Below are 13,843 nucleotides of genomic sequence, written 5' to 3'. Positions count from 1 at the left end.
ATGTTAGGTGAAAATGGAAATGTCACAATGAATGGAATTTCATGACAATGAATATTTAAATTGGGTGACAATCTGTGATTGGCTAACCCTGAAAACTTGTTTCTAAGAACAAGTAGACTAGTCTCAATGGACCAGTATGAGTGTGAGCCTCTCAGGGAAAACTCAGAACTGATGGTAGATCAGCATCTAGGGAACTTAATCCTACTCTGTCTGATTGGTATTACCACTGTAACTAGCTGTGTCATGTGACAGGGCGGTTACCAAATCAATCTAACTGGTATTACAACTGTCATTGTCAAACCTCCGACTCGTGAATGGTTTTAATGAAGTTACCTCTCCCTTTTCTAGGACCTGAAGCAGTATGGTGCAACAACAGTGGTGCGGGTGTGTGAGGTCACCTACGACAAGACACCTCTGGAGAAGGATGGCATCACAGTCATGGTGCGCAAAGATACACACACACACACACACACACACATCGGATCCCTCTTCTCTACACTCTCTCACTAGGGTCCTATTCACTAGGAACCAAACGGAAGCAAAACAGGCTGAAACAAAGGGGGACCGACCTGAATTTGTTCAATGAGAAAAGCTTTTTTTCATTTTTCTGTTGCAAGACGTTTTGCTACGGTGCCAAACGTTCTGGTACGCTGTGCACTAATGAATACGACCCTGGTGGTGTTCAGTAGGTACAAAATGAGGTGAAACGTGGCCTGCTACTGTCTGAACTGGTCCATTGAGACTGGTCCATTGAGACTAGTCTACTGGTCCATTGAGACTAGTCTACTGGTCCATTGAGACTAGTCTACTGGTCCATTGAGACTAGTCTACTGGTCCATTGAGACTAGTCTACTGGTCCATTGAGACTAGTCTACTGGTCCATTGAGACTAGTCTACTGGTCCATTGAGACTAGTCTACTGGTCCATTGAGACTAGTCTACTGGTCCATTGAGACTAGTCTACTGGTCCATTGAGACTAGTCTACTGGTCCATTGAGACTAGTCTACTGGTCCATTGAGACTAGTCTACTGCTATCTGAACTGGTCCATTGACACTAGTCTACTCGCTCTGTTTCAAAACATTTTCTCCAGTATGTTCCTACTGACCCTGTTTCCTCTCTCTCTGCCATGTGGAGGATGTTATTCATGATCTCACCCTGCTGCACATGTGTTGGAGTAGAGGAAACACTACCTCCTGCCCCGAACACACACACACACACACACACATCTGGCTCAGCGTCAGGGTTTACCTCATGGTTTTACTCCTCTCTTGTCTCCCAACATCCTCTCCTCTCACCTGGTCTTTCTTTTTCTTCACTCTCGCTCTCTCCATTCTCTCCCTCTGAGTTAATAACGTTGTTGGGAGCAGTGAGCGAGTACCCTCTCAGAGGAGGGGTAGCATCAGATGAGAAGAATGTAGGGATGTAGAGATAGCTAGAGGCCCGGGTTACATAAGGCCCTTAACACAACAGACAGAGGGTGGTTATCAGAGTGACACGGTCACACAGAGTCCTCTCTCTTCTCTTCCCTGTGTGAGAGAGAGTCTTGTATCCTGGCTGACTGAGTCCTCTCTCTTCTCTTCCCTGTGTGAGAGAGAGCCTTGTATCCTGGCTGACTGAGTCCGGCTCTGGTCAAAGGTAGTGCATGTGTAGGGAATAGGGTGCCATTTGGGACGTACCCTTGTACACTTGCTGACTGACTGGCTCAGTGCCTCCTCTTCAATAGGAACACAGCAGAGAGCAGAAGATTAGCCACCAGCTGAGAGAGACTGGCTGGCAGGTGAAACCCAGTTCCCTGTTCCCCTCCACATCTTCCTGAACTCCAGATGAAAACCATGTTGTCTGTCTCATTCAGAACGCTGTGTAATGTGCTGTTCTGTCTGACGTGGCTCGGGATGCTTTCATTGCTCAGAGAGGTTATTTATTGGCATTATATGGAGAAATGTTACTCCCTCAATCTCTGCTTTTGCAGGTTTCTTTAGTCTTACCAGTGTATCAGTAATGGTGGGGGTATATTTGGAGGCCATATATAACCAGTAATGACAGTGGTAAGTACCAGAGGTGCGTCCATCCACCTTGTGACTGACTTAACATAGACCATCCTCTGTAGCATGTGATAACGTTCAGCTGGCTGATATAAAGGGACTGTGGACGCATTCAGGAAGTGGCCCAAAATGGCACCCTATTGTGTCTATATAGTGCACTACTTTTGAGCAGAGCTCTATGGTCCCTAATCATAAGTAGTGCACTGCACTATAAAGGGAATAGGGTGCCAGATGTGAGACCTACACTCTGTCAAACGTCTCGCTGGTTGTCGTATGAGAGTCAAGTTGCAGAGGAAGAAGGATACCATGGTGACAAGGTCTGTTCTGGGGGTTCCGAGAAACGGCCCAAGACGTTCTTCGGGCCACAATTAGAACTCTGCCGCCTCCTCCTCCAAGCTCTTGTCTCAAGCTCTGGGCTGCGTTGGTTGGACTTGGAATGAGCTTCACGACATGAATAGCTTACTGTTGACATACCAGGCGGCTCTGTTCACCTCTTAGTAGATGTAAATGTTATTTTTAACCACATCCTCTCTACAGTCGAAGATTCTATTAGGGAGAGATTTACTCTCAAGGTTGTCACAACAGGTTCACCCATTATGGAGTTCTGTGGCGTCAAAACAGACGTGTAAATGGACATTTCTGTATCTTCGGTGTTGTGGTGACTTCTACATATCTTGATGCCCACAACTTCTTTAGATATCCACAACAGGATGCAGAGCAATTCAAGGCATTTCATGTGAGGTTAGGGTCAGGCCTTGCCATATACAGGATTTAGTGTCCTACCTGGAACATTGAACAGAGAGTAGAATGTATCCTGTGGTGGGTTTTGGCTGTGTGATACTGGTAGAATGGATCCTGTGGTGGGTTTTGCCGGTGGGTTACTGGTAGAATGGATCCTGTTGTGTGTTACTGGTAGAATGGATCCTGTTGTGGGTTTTGCCTGTGTGTTACTGGTAGAATGGATCCTGTTGTGGGTTTTGCCTGTGTGTTACTGGTAGAATGGATCCTGTTGTGGGTTTTTCCTGTGTGTTACTGGTAGAATGGATCCTGTTGTTGTTTTTGCCTGTGTGTTACTGGTAGAATGGATCCTGTTGTGGGTTTTGCCTGTGTGTTACTGGTAGAATGGATCCTGTTGTGGGTTTTTCCTGTGTGTTACTGGTAGAATGGATCCTGTTGTGGGTTTTTCCTGTGTGTTACTGGTAGAATGGATCCTGTTGTGGGTTTTGCCTGTGTGTTACTGGTAGAATGGATCCTGTTGTGGGTTTTGCCTGTGTGTTACTGGTAGAATGAATCCTGTTGTGGGTTTTGCCTGTGTGTTACTGGTAGAATGATCCACTTGCTCAGCTGAGCTGTTGCCTTGGTAACGCATTGTCGTCAAACACACAAGATGTTTGTCCCTGGGAGCAGGTATTGTGTTGTTGGAAGTCCCACTCCACTAGAAGATAAGAGATGACTCTCTCTCTGTGTGTGTGTGTGTGTGTTATTTTTTACATGTAACCTTTTATTTAACTAGGCAAGCCAGTTAAGAACAAATTCTTATTTATAATGACGGCCTACCCTGGCCAAACCCGGACGGCGCTGGGCCAATTGTGCGCCGCCCTATGGGACTCCCAATCACGGCCGGATGTGATACAGTGTCTGATGGGTCTCTAGTGTGACTGATCCCTCCTAGACACCCATGGTTTCTGCTTTAAGCCTTCATCTGTCCAATGGAGGAGTCAAACAGCTGGTTTGAGCATCCTTGATGCTGTATGGTGCATTAGGTCTACATCTGACCAGGTGATGGATGTCTTAGTTAATCTACCATCGTTGCCTAATCCTTCAATGAAAGAGTGTTTGTCATTATAGGGGATGGTAGCCCAACATGGCCAGAAAAATACATTGTATCCAACCGACTGATTTAATGTACACTAACCAAACCAATTAAACGTTGAAGTCAAACAGTTCACCACAGTTCACTCAGTGAAGAAGAGGTGACCACACATCTGTTCTCTGTTGTGGTTCTGCACCAACTACAAACAAACCCCTTATAGTGTGTCTGTGTTGACAGAAGGCTTTCCTGATGCTGTGGGTGCTGATGGAACATGTTATGTGTCCCAAATGGCACCCTATTGCCTACATTGTGCACTACTTTTGACCAGAGCCCTATTGTAGTGCACTATATAGGGAATTAGGGTACCATTTGAGACGAATTTAGGCCCTCAGAAGCCACCAGTCGCTGACTGAATGTTCCCACTATTTGGATGGGAGGTGCTTGTTGAGATGGCAGGAACAGTGAATAGTGTAGGAAGGACACAGTGTGTTGTCTGTGGGGACAGTTGGTTCATGTTGCGAGTCATGCTTAGATGACTGAGGTTGGTACACTCTGCGTTCCTCCCTGTTACGTGGGTACAGATGTCTCATTTCACAGTGTGTAGCGGCTTGGAACCAGTTGTTTCAGACATGCAGCGCTTCACAAACTCTTTTAAAAACATTCACCCTCAGTAGGGGATTCTGCTTTGTCTGGTTCCTCAGTTTGAAGTAGATAGGGGTGCAGTGTAGAGCTGCTTTGTTTCGTAACAATGGGCTCCCTCAGAGTGCCAATGCTAATCAGCTGTTTCTGTCAGAGAGACAGAACTGTACTGTTTATGATGTGTGATGCTGAAGACCAATTCCCACATTGTGTGGATAATTACATTGTTTTCTAATGTGAATGTATTTGTATGTTTTCCAGGACTGGGCCTTTGATGACGGTGCCCCTCCTCCCACTAAGATCGTAGATGATTGGCTGAACCTGCTGAAGACTAAGTTCCGCGAAGACCCTGGCTGCTGCGTGGCGGTGCACTGTGTTGCCGGGCTGGGACGGTACGGATCTTTAATACTCTTCTGTCTTAGGGTTCTGATTGGGCGAGACAGTTGAACCAAGATCACAAGGCTGCAGTGTCATCCACCCACTGTGACGGCCACTGTCCCAGCAGCCACCAGTCTCTCCCCTTCTCCTACAGCCAGACCAGGGCCCTCTCTCTGCATGCAGACAGAACCAAGTCAACTGTTAGCCAAGGGCCCTCTCTCTGCATGCAGACAGAACCAAGCCAACTGTAAGCCAAGGGCCCTCTCTCTGCATGCAGACAGAACCAAGCCAACTGTTAGCCAAGGGCCCTCTCTCTGCATATAGACAGAACCAAGCCAACTGTTAGCCAAGGGCCCTCTCTCTGCATATAGACAGAACCAAGCCAACTGTTAGCCAAGGGCCCTCTCTCTGCATATAGACAGAACCAAGCCAACTGTTAGCCAAGGGCCCTCTCTCTGCATATAGACAGAACCAAGCCAACTGTTAGCCAAGGGCCCTCTCTCTGCATGCAGACAGAACCAAGCCAACTGTTAGCCAAGGGCCCTCTCTCTGCATATAGACAGAACCAAGCCAACTGTTAGCCAAGGGCCCTCTCTCTGCATATAGACAGAACCAAGCCAACTGTTAGCCAAGGGCCCTCTCTCTGCATATAGACAGAACCAAGCCAACTGTTAGCCAAGGGCCCTCTCTCTGCATATAGACAGAACCAAGCCAACTGTTAGCCAAGGGCCCTCTCTCTGCATATAGACAGAACCAAGCCAACTGTTAGCCAAGGGCCCTCTCTCTGCATATAGACAGAACCAAGCCAACTGTTAGCCAAGGGCCCTCTCTCTGCATATAGACAGAACCAAGCCAACTGTTAGCCAAGGGCCCTCTCTCTGCATGCAGACAGAACCAAGCCAACTGTTAGCCAAGGGCCCTCTCTCTGCATATAGACAGAACCAAGCCAACTGTTAGCCAAGGGCCCTCTCTCTGCATGCAGACAGAACCAAGCCAACTGTTAGCCAAGGGCCCTCTCTCTGCATGCAGACAGAACCAAGCCAACTGTTAGCCAAGGGCCCTCTCTCTGCATATAGACAGAACCAAGCCAACTGTTAGCCAAGGGCCCTCTCTCTGCATATAGACAGAACCAAGCCAACTGTTAGCCAAGGGCCCTCTCTCTGCATATAGACAGAACCAAGCCAACTGTTAGCCAAGGGCCCTCTCTCTGCATATAGACAGAACCAAGCCAACTGTTAGCCAAGGGCCCTCTCTCTGCATGCAGACAGAACCAAGCCAACTGTTAGCCAAGGGCCCTCTCTCTGCATATAGACAGAACCAAGCCAACTGTTAGCCAAGGGCCCTCTCTCTGCATGCAGACAGAACCAAGCCAACTGTTAGCCAAGGGCCCTCTCTCTGCATGCAGACAGAACCAAGCCAACTGTTAGCCAAGGGCCCTCTCTCTGCATATAGACAGAACCAAGCCAACTGTTAGCCAAGGGCCCTCTCTCTGCATATAGACAGAACCAAGCCAACTGTTAGCCAAGGGCCCTCTCTCTGCATGCAGACAGAACCAAGCCAACTGTTAGCCAAGGGCCCTCTCTCTGCATGCAGACAGAACCAAGCCAACTGTTAGCCAAGGGCCCTCTCTCTGCATATAGACAGAACCAAGCCAACTGTTAGCCAAGGGCCCTCTCTCTGCATATAGACAGAACCAAGCCAACTGTTAGCCAAGGGCCCTCTCTCTGCATGCAGACAGAACCAAGCCAACTGTTAGCCAAGGGCCCTCTCTCTGCATATAGACAGAACCAAGCCAACTGTTAGCCAAGGGCCCTCTCTCTGCATATAGACAGAACCAAGCCAACTGTTAGCCAAGGGCCCTCTCTCTGCATATAGACAGAACCAAGCCAACTGTTAGCCAAGGGCCCTCTCTCTGCATATAGACAGAACCAAGCCAACTGTTAGCCAAGGGCCACTCCTTCACAACTAATCCACCGTTTATTATTCAAAGCACAGAGGTTGAGTTCTGAAAAACGTTGAAGCAGCATTTATTTCTATTGTGTGTCTAAGTGTTTCCTCTCAGATTGGATCTCTATTAGTTAGCTCACCAGAACTCTGGTCAAAAGTAGTGCACTATATAGGGAATAGGGTGCCATTTGGGATGTAGCCAGTTGTCTTGTGAAATGTCAGTTAGCTGTATTCTGGTTGGCCATGCCCAGACTTGTAATGTATGTTCTGTAGTTGAGCCTCTGGACTCCCGTTGGCCATGCCGTACATTAGTTCTTATGGTTGGCCATGTCGTACATTAGTTCGTACAGTTGGCCATGTCGTACATTAGTTCTTATGGTTGGCCATGCCGTACATTAGTTCTTATGGTTGGCCATGCAGTACATTAGTTCTTACGGTTGGCCATGCCGTACATTAGTTCTTACGGTTGGCCATGCCGTACATTAGTTCGTACGGTTGGCCATGCCGTACATTAGTTCGTACGGTTGGCATGCCAACCAACATAACAGAGGAGTTGACGAAATAGAAGCACAAACTGATCTGGTTACCAGGCTCATTTTAACCCTGTCCTGTCTGGTGTTCCTTCAGGTGTCCTCTATGGCAGAGGAGAGACAACGAGTCACATCTGTACTGATGGAGTATATTAGCTAGTAGAGGAGAAAATGTCTCAAATGGTACCCTGTTCTATACATAGTGCACTACTTTTGACCAGAGCCCTGTGGGCAATAGGGAGCCATTAAACCAGGTTAAACCAGGCCTTTGGTACTAATAATGGTTGAGCTCATTGGTAGGAAGCTGAAGGAGCCCCTGTTCCCCTCCCCTCCTGGGTAAGCTGAAGGAGTCCCCCAGCCCCCTGGCCTCCCCAGGCTCTTCCGTTCCCCTTCCTGTGTTAGCTGAAGGAACCCCCCCAGCCCCCTGGCCTCCCCAGGCTCTTCCCTCCCCTCCTGTGTTAGCTGAAGGAGCCCCCTGGCCTCCCCAGGCTCTTCCCTCCCCTCCTGTGTTAGCTGAAGGAGCTCCCCAGCCCCCTGACCTCCCCAGGCTCTTCCCTCTCCTCCTGGGTAAGCTGAAGGAGTCCCCCAGCCCCCTGGCCTCCACAGGCTCTTCTCTCCCTCCCCTCCTGTGTTGGCTGAAGGAGCTCCCCAGCCCCCTGACCTCCCCAGGCTCTTCTCTCCCTTCCCTCCTGTGTTAGCTGAAGGAGCCCCCCCAGGCTCTTCCCTCCCCTCCTGTGTTAGCTGAAGGAGCCCCCCCAGGCTCTTCCCTCCCTCCCCTCCTGTCTTAGCTGAAGGAGCTCCCCAGCCTCCCCTCCCTGGGTTGGTGAAGCACCGTCTATCTCTGACGTACTGGAGACCTCCTCTGGGACTCGTCTGTGGTTTTTGACAGGGCGCCAATGTTTACTTAACTCTGAACTGTTTGTTGTCCTGTTAATCAGCTGGGGAGTCTTTGGCTTTCAGCTGGTAACCTCTGCAACATCTAAGTGGTCTGGGGGCTGATATGGCTTGACAGGGTAGAGTTAGATGAATATGTTTGAATGTCCATGCAGGCAGGCACCTCATCTGTTTCACTGATTCCTAGAAGTCCCATGTTTGTGTTAGTGGTGTTATGCTCTTCAGCTCTCTATTTCCACACTGACTTACCGTAACCACAGCAACAACCCATATAAGGCTAGAAAAGGGGAAAGTGGGCTACAGCTTTTCCTAATGATTTGTTACCTGTAAATATTAGTGGCCAAATACAGCACAACTAGTTCCATTTCTCAACGTGCAGCAGGGCTTTCCTTTGTCCAAACCAGAATGAACTCCATTCCCTGGGAACTGGCTGTGTTGTGACAACATGGAGAGAGAGACGTTGCTGGGGGCATAACAGGAAGGATACTAATGGATGTCTTTTATTCCCCGTCTTAATATGTGAATGCTGTTTCTAACGTCCCAAATGGCGCTATATTCCCTGTTAAGTGCACTACTTTTGACCAGGGCCCATAAGGTTCTGACTGTGTCCTTAAGTCCCAGTATTAGTAGCAGTCTGACTGTGTCTTTAAGTCCCAGTATTAGTAGCAGTCTGACTGTGTCTTTAAGTCCCAGTATTAACAGCAGTCTGACTGTGTCTTTAAGTCCCAGTATTAGTAGCAGTCTGACTGTGTCTTTAAGTCCCAGTATTAACAGCAGTCTGACTGTGTCTTTAAGTCCCAGTATTAACAGCAGTCTGACTGTGTCTTTAAGTCCCAGTATTAACAGCAGTCTGACTGTGTCGTTAAGTCCCAGTATTAACAGCAGTCTGACTGTGTCGTTAAGTCCCCGTATTAGTAGCAGTCTGACTGTGTCGTTAAGTCCCAGTATTAACAGCAGTCTGACTGTCTTTAAGTCTCAGTATTAACAGCAGTCTGACTGTGTCTTTAAGTCCCAGTATTAACAGCAGTCTGACTGTCTTTAAGTCCCAGTATTAGTAGCAGTCTGACTGTCTTTAAGTCCCAGTATTAACAGCAGTCTGACTGTCTTTAAGTCCCAGTATTAGTAGCAGTCTGACTGTCTTTAAGTCCCAGTATTAACAGCAGTCTGACTGTCTTTAAGTCCCAGTATTAACAGCAGTCTGACTGTCTTTAAGTCCCAGTATTAACAGCAGTCTGACTGTGTCTTTAAGTCCCAGTATTAACAGCAGTCTGACTGTCTTTAAGTCCCAGTATTAGTAGCAGTGTGACTGTGTCTTTAAGTCCCAGTATTAGTAGCAGTCTGACTGTCTTTAAGTCCCAGTATTAGTAGCAGTCTGACTGTCTTTAAGTCCCAGTATTAACAGCAGTCTGACTGTCTTTAAGTCCCAGTATTAACAGCAGTCTGACTGTCTTTAAGTCCCAGTATTAGTAGCAGTCTGACTGTCTTTAAGTCCCAGTATTAACAGCAGTCTGACTGTCTTTAAGTCCCAGTATTAACAGCAGTCTGACTGTCTTTAAGTCCCAGTATTAACAGCAGTCTGACTGTCTTTAAGTCCCAGTATTAACAGCAGTCTGACTGTCTTTAAGTCCCAGTATTAGTAGCAGCATGTAAAGGCTGTTTCTTTGTTTCTCCCTCCAGGGCTCCTGTGCTGGTGGCTCTGGCTCTGATCGAGGGCGGGATGAAGTATGAGGAGGCAGTTCAGTTCATCAGGCAGTATGTACACCACCTCCAGATTCAGTTCATCGGGCAGTATGTACACCAGATTCAGTTCATCGGGCAGTATGTACACCAGATTCAGTTCATCGGGCAGTATGTACACCAGATTCAGTTCATCGGGCAGTATGTACACCAGATTCAGTTCATCGGGCAGTATGTACACCAGATTCAGTTCATCAGGCAGTCAGTAGGAACACCTCACCTCCAGATTCAGTTCAGTTTATCAGGCAGTAGGAACATCTCACCTTCCGTCTCTTGATGTTTTTAAGGAGAGTGGAAGTCCACTCAACCTTTTTAGTGTTGTTCCTGTTTCATCTGACAGCTGTATATTTAGATGGGGACATTATGGGACATCATGAGGAGGGAGGAAGGGATTGAACCGCTCTGTACTGAGGAGGATTATGGGACATCATGAGGAGGGAGAAAGGGATTGAACCACTCTGTACTGAGGATTATGGGACATTATGTGGAGGGAGAAAGGGATTGAACCGCTCTGTACTGAGGAGGATTATGGGACATTATGAGGAGGGAGAAAGGGATTGAACCGCTCTGTACTGAGGAGGATTATGGGACATCATGAGGAGGGAGAAAGGGATTGAACCGCTCTGTACTGAGGAGGATTATGGGACATCATGAGGAGGGAGAAAGGGATTGAACCGCTCTGTACTGAGGAGGATTATGGGACATCATGAGGAGGGAGAAAGGGTTTGAACCGCTCTGTACTGAGGGGGATTATGGGACATCATGAGGAGGGAGAAAGGGTTTGAACCGCTCTGTACTGAGGAGGATTATGGGACATCATGAGGAGGGAGAAAGGGTTTGAACCGCTCTGTACTGAGGGGGATTATGGGACATCATGAGGAGGGAGAAAGGGTTTGAACTGCTCTGTACTGAGGGGGATTATGGGACATCATGAGGAGGGAGAAAGGGATTGAACCGCTCTGTATTGAGGAGGATTATGGGACATCATGAGGAGGGAGGAAGGGATTGAACCGCTCTGTACTGAGGAGGATTATGGGACATTATGAGGAGGGAGAAAGGGTTTGAACCGCTCTGTATTGAGGAGGATTATGGGACATCATGAGGAGGGAGGAAGGGATTGAACCGCTCTGTACTGAGGAGGATTATGGGACATTATGAGGAGGGAGAAAGGGTTTGAACCGCTCTGTACTGAGGGGGATTATGGGACATCATGAGGAGGGAGAAAGGGTTTGAACCGCTCTGTACTGAGGGGGATTATGGGACATTATGAGGAGGGAGAAAGGGTTTGAACCGCTCTGTACTGAGGGGGATTATGGGACATCATGAGGAGGGAGAAAGGGTTTGAACTGCTCTGTACTGAGGGGGATTATGTGGTTTGAGCCGGGAGTGTCTTTCACTCCGCCGGGGCTCTGCACACCTCTGGATTCTTCTGACACTCATTGGCTCTACATTATGGGTCAGGTTCTCTGGAAAAACATCAAGCCTACTACCCTCCCGGTCTGAGCACCATGATGCTCAATGGACAATCTGAATTGAAGGTGCTTTTTAGTCCAGGAATAAATAGGCTTCGTGTGGATCTGGGAAAATCATCCCCCAAGTGAATTATAATTGTCTCTTTACATGAGGGCCCTTATATACAGCAAAGGTGTGTCTGTGTGGCTACAGTGTCAAGCTGTTTAGCTTCACATATAAAGAGCCCCTAGTCCCCAAATGTTGCACTGCTTTTAACCAGAGCCCTGTGGGCCCCTAGTCCCTAAATGTTGCACTGCTTTTAACCAGAGCCCTGTGGGCCCCTAGTCCCTAAATGTTGCACTGCTTTTAACCAGAGCCCTGTGGTCCCCTAGTCCCTAAATGTTGCACTGCTTTTAACCAGAGCCCTGTGGTCCCCTAGTCCCTAAATGTTGCACTGCTTTTAACCAGAGCCCTGTGGGCCCCTAGTCCCTAAATGTTGCACTGCTTTTAACCAGAGTGGACACGGGTCAGAAGTAGTGAACAGGGTGCCAATTGGGACACAACAGAGGTTCCTGTAGGGAGTAACCGTAGACCTGTCTCTCTCTGTCTCCTCAGGAAGCGCAGGGGAGCGATCAACAGCAAGCAGCTGACCTACCTGGAGAAATACCGCTCCAGACAGCGACTACGCTTCAAAGACCCTCACAAACACAAGAACAAGTGCTGTGTGATGTGATGATGTAGTGTGACCCCGCAGCCCGCTTGTTCTGACCCATATAGAACGACTACATGAACTTTTAATATTGGACCGACCTCCACCCCGCTAAGATGCATTTAGGACTTGACCTGTTGTCTGTCTCCATGGGGACAGTTAGTTGCCACTGTTCTGTTGGGATTTTTCTGCTTCTCACTCTCAGGGCTGTTAGAGACCATCTCCTCTCTGATGTCTTTGAATGAACACGTTCGTCCCCAACTGCCGGCCAATTGAACTCAGAGAGAGGAAAAACAAACAAGCCCTATTTCCATCAAGTACATACACACACACACACACACACACACACACACATATACACACACATACACACACATACACACACACACACACACACACACACACACACACACACACACTGACAAACTATTTTGCACTGATTGTGACATACTGTGACATACACACACAGCGCCATTGACCACCAGACCAACCCCTCAACCAGCAGCAACACTGTCAGCTTGGTCCCAGGCCTGATCGTTCCTCTTTCCTCCCTGCTGCTAGGTAGCACTGACCCAACCCAAAGCACTGTCAATGAAACACACCACTAGCTGTCACAACAGGTCTGCATCACCATACACCATGTTAACTGAAAGCCCCTGCTAGCCATGATGACATGAATGAAATAATCATGAAAAATAACAGATTTTATGCTGTCTGTGTGTTTTTATCTCAATGTTTCAAGGAAATCCAGTTTAACGTCTTTGTTAAATTGAAATGCCATCCACAGAGCTCAGCCATCTTGCTCCTTGCTCCGTTTTCATAATGCATGTAAGTTAACACTTGTTAGAATCATGTCCTTGTCTCCTTTTTTTTTGAGGATATGGGGATGCGGGATGGGACTTAAAATAGGACGAGGTTTTGTGCTGAGTCGCCGTTTTTTAAATAGCAATATTTTTTACATTGTGATATGAAATTCTCTGGGATTAGGATTCTTCACCACTGGCTGCTTCTGTTGTACAACATGAAGGATCTCAGTGTATCATGTAGGAGTCAGCTGAGCCTGGGTGGGCTTGGTAGGCAACACCGTCTGTGTCCCAGATGGCACCCTATTCCCTATATAGTGCACTACTTTTGATCAGATGTCTATGGGCTACAATGCCTTGAAATATACACAAAAACATGGACTCGCACTGATCCTATGGGCTCCGGTCAAAAGTTGTGCACTATATAGGGAGTAGGGTGCCATCTGGGACGCGTACTATGCTTTGGGAACGTAAACATGGCGGTGCCCCGTAGTCGTCTCTGGGATGAAAAACAGCCAACTGAACCGTCTGCTCAGAAATAACGTCCTGGCTCTGTATCTGTCAGTGTGGATATAAATGTCTCTCATCCTGCCTCTGAAATAGCACCCTATTCCCCTTTTATAGTGCACTACTATATAGCACACTTTTGACTATAGTCCTATGGGCTCTGGTCAAACGTAGTGCACTAAATGGGGAATAGGGTGCAAGACGCAGTCTCAGTTAAGGACCGGTACTGAAGGAATGACTCGTATCCTTGGAAGAAAGCTGTCACATTTATCTGCTGCCTTGGAAGTAACCCACTTCAGATTGTTCACAGTTAATGAAGTACAAGAAATAAAGTAATTGTTAAAAGTATGCTGGCCTGTTTTGTGCTTTATTCTGGAGTTGACTTGTGGTG

General features: G+C 47.7%; 1 protein-coding gene across 3 annotated transcripts in view; it reads left to right on the top strand.

The window, feature by feature from the left end:
- Window positions 1-13,800, top strand: part of LOC109876540 (protein tyrosine phosphatase type IVA 3-like) — a 47,140-nt gene extending 33,340 nt beyond the window's left edge. For 2 of the 3 annotated variants that reach the window (XM_031812116.1, XM_031812115.1), the window contains exons 3-6: window positions 349-441; window positions 4,757-4,887; window positions 9,922-9,996; window positions 12,049-13,800. In XM_031812116.1, coding sequence (XP_031667976.1) covers window positions 349-441; window positions 4,757-4,887; window positions 9,922-9,996; window positions 12,049-12,166 — 417 coding nt within the window. In that variant the 3' untranslated portion in view covers window positions 12,167-13,800. The remainder of the gene's footprint in view (window positions 1-348; window positions 442-4,756; window positions 4,888-9,921; window positions 9,997-12,048) is intronic. The other variant, XM_031812117.1, reaches the window with a different exon arrangement.
- Window positions 13,801-13,843: the final 43 nt, after the last annotated feature.

Source organism: Oncorhynchus kisutch, unplaced genomic scaffold, assembly GCF_002021735.2.
Source record: "Oncorhynchus kisutch isolate 150728-3 unplaced genomic scaffold, Okis_V2 Okis02a-Okis13b_hom, whole genome shotgun sequence".
Classification (NCBI taxonomy): domain Eukaryota; kingdom Metazoa; phylum Chordata; class Actinopteri; order Salmoniformes; family Salmonidae; genus Oncorhynchus; species Oncorhynchus kisutch.
The sequence above is the reverse complement of the archived record's forward strand: the minus strand, read 5'-3'. Positions and strand labels throughout refer to the sequence as shown.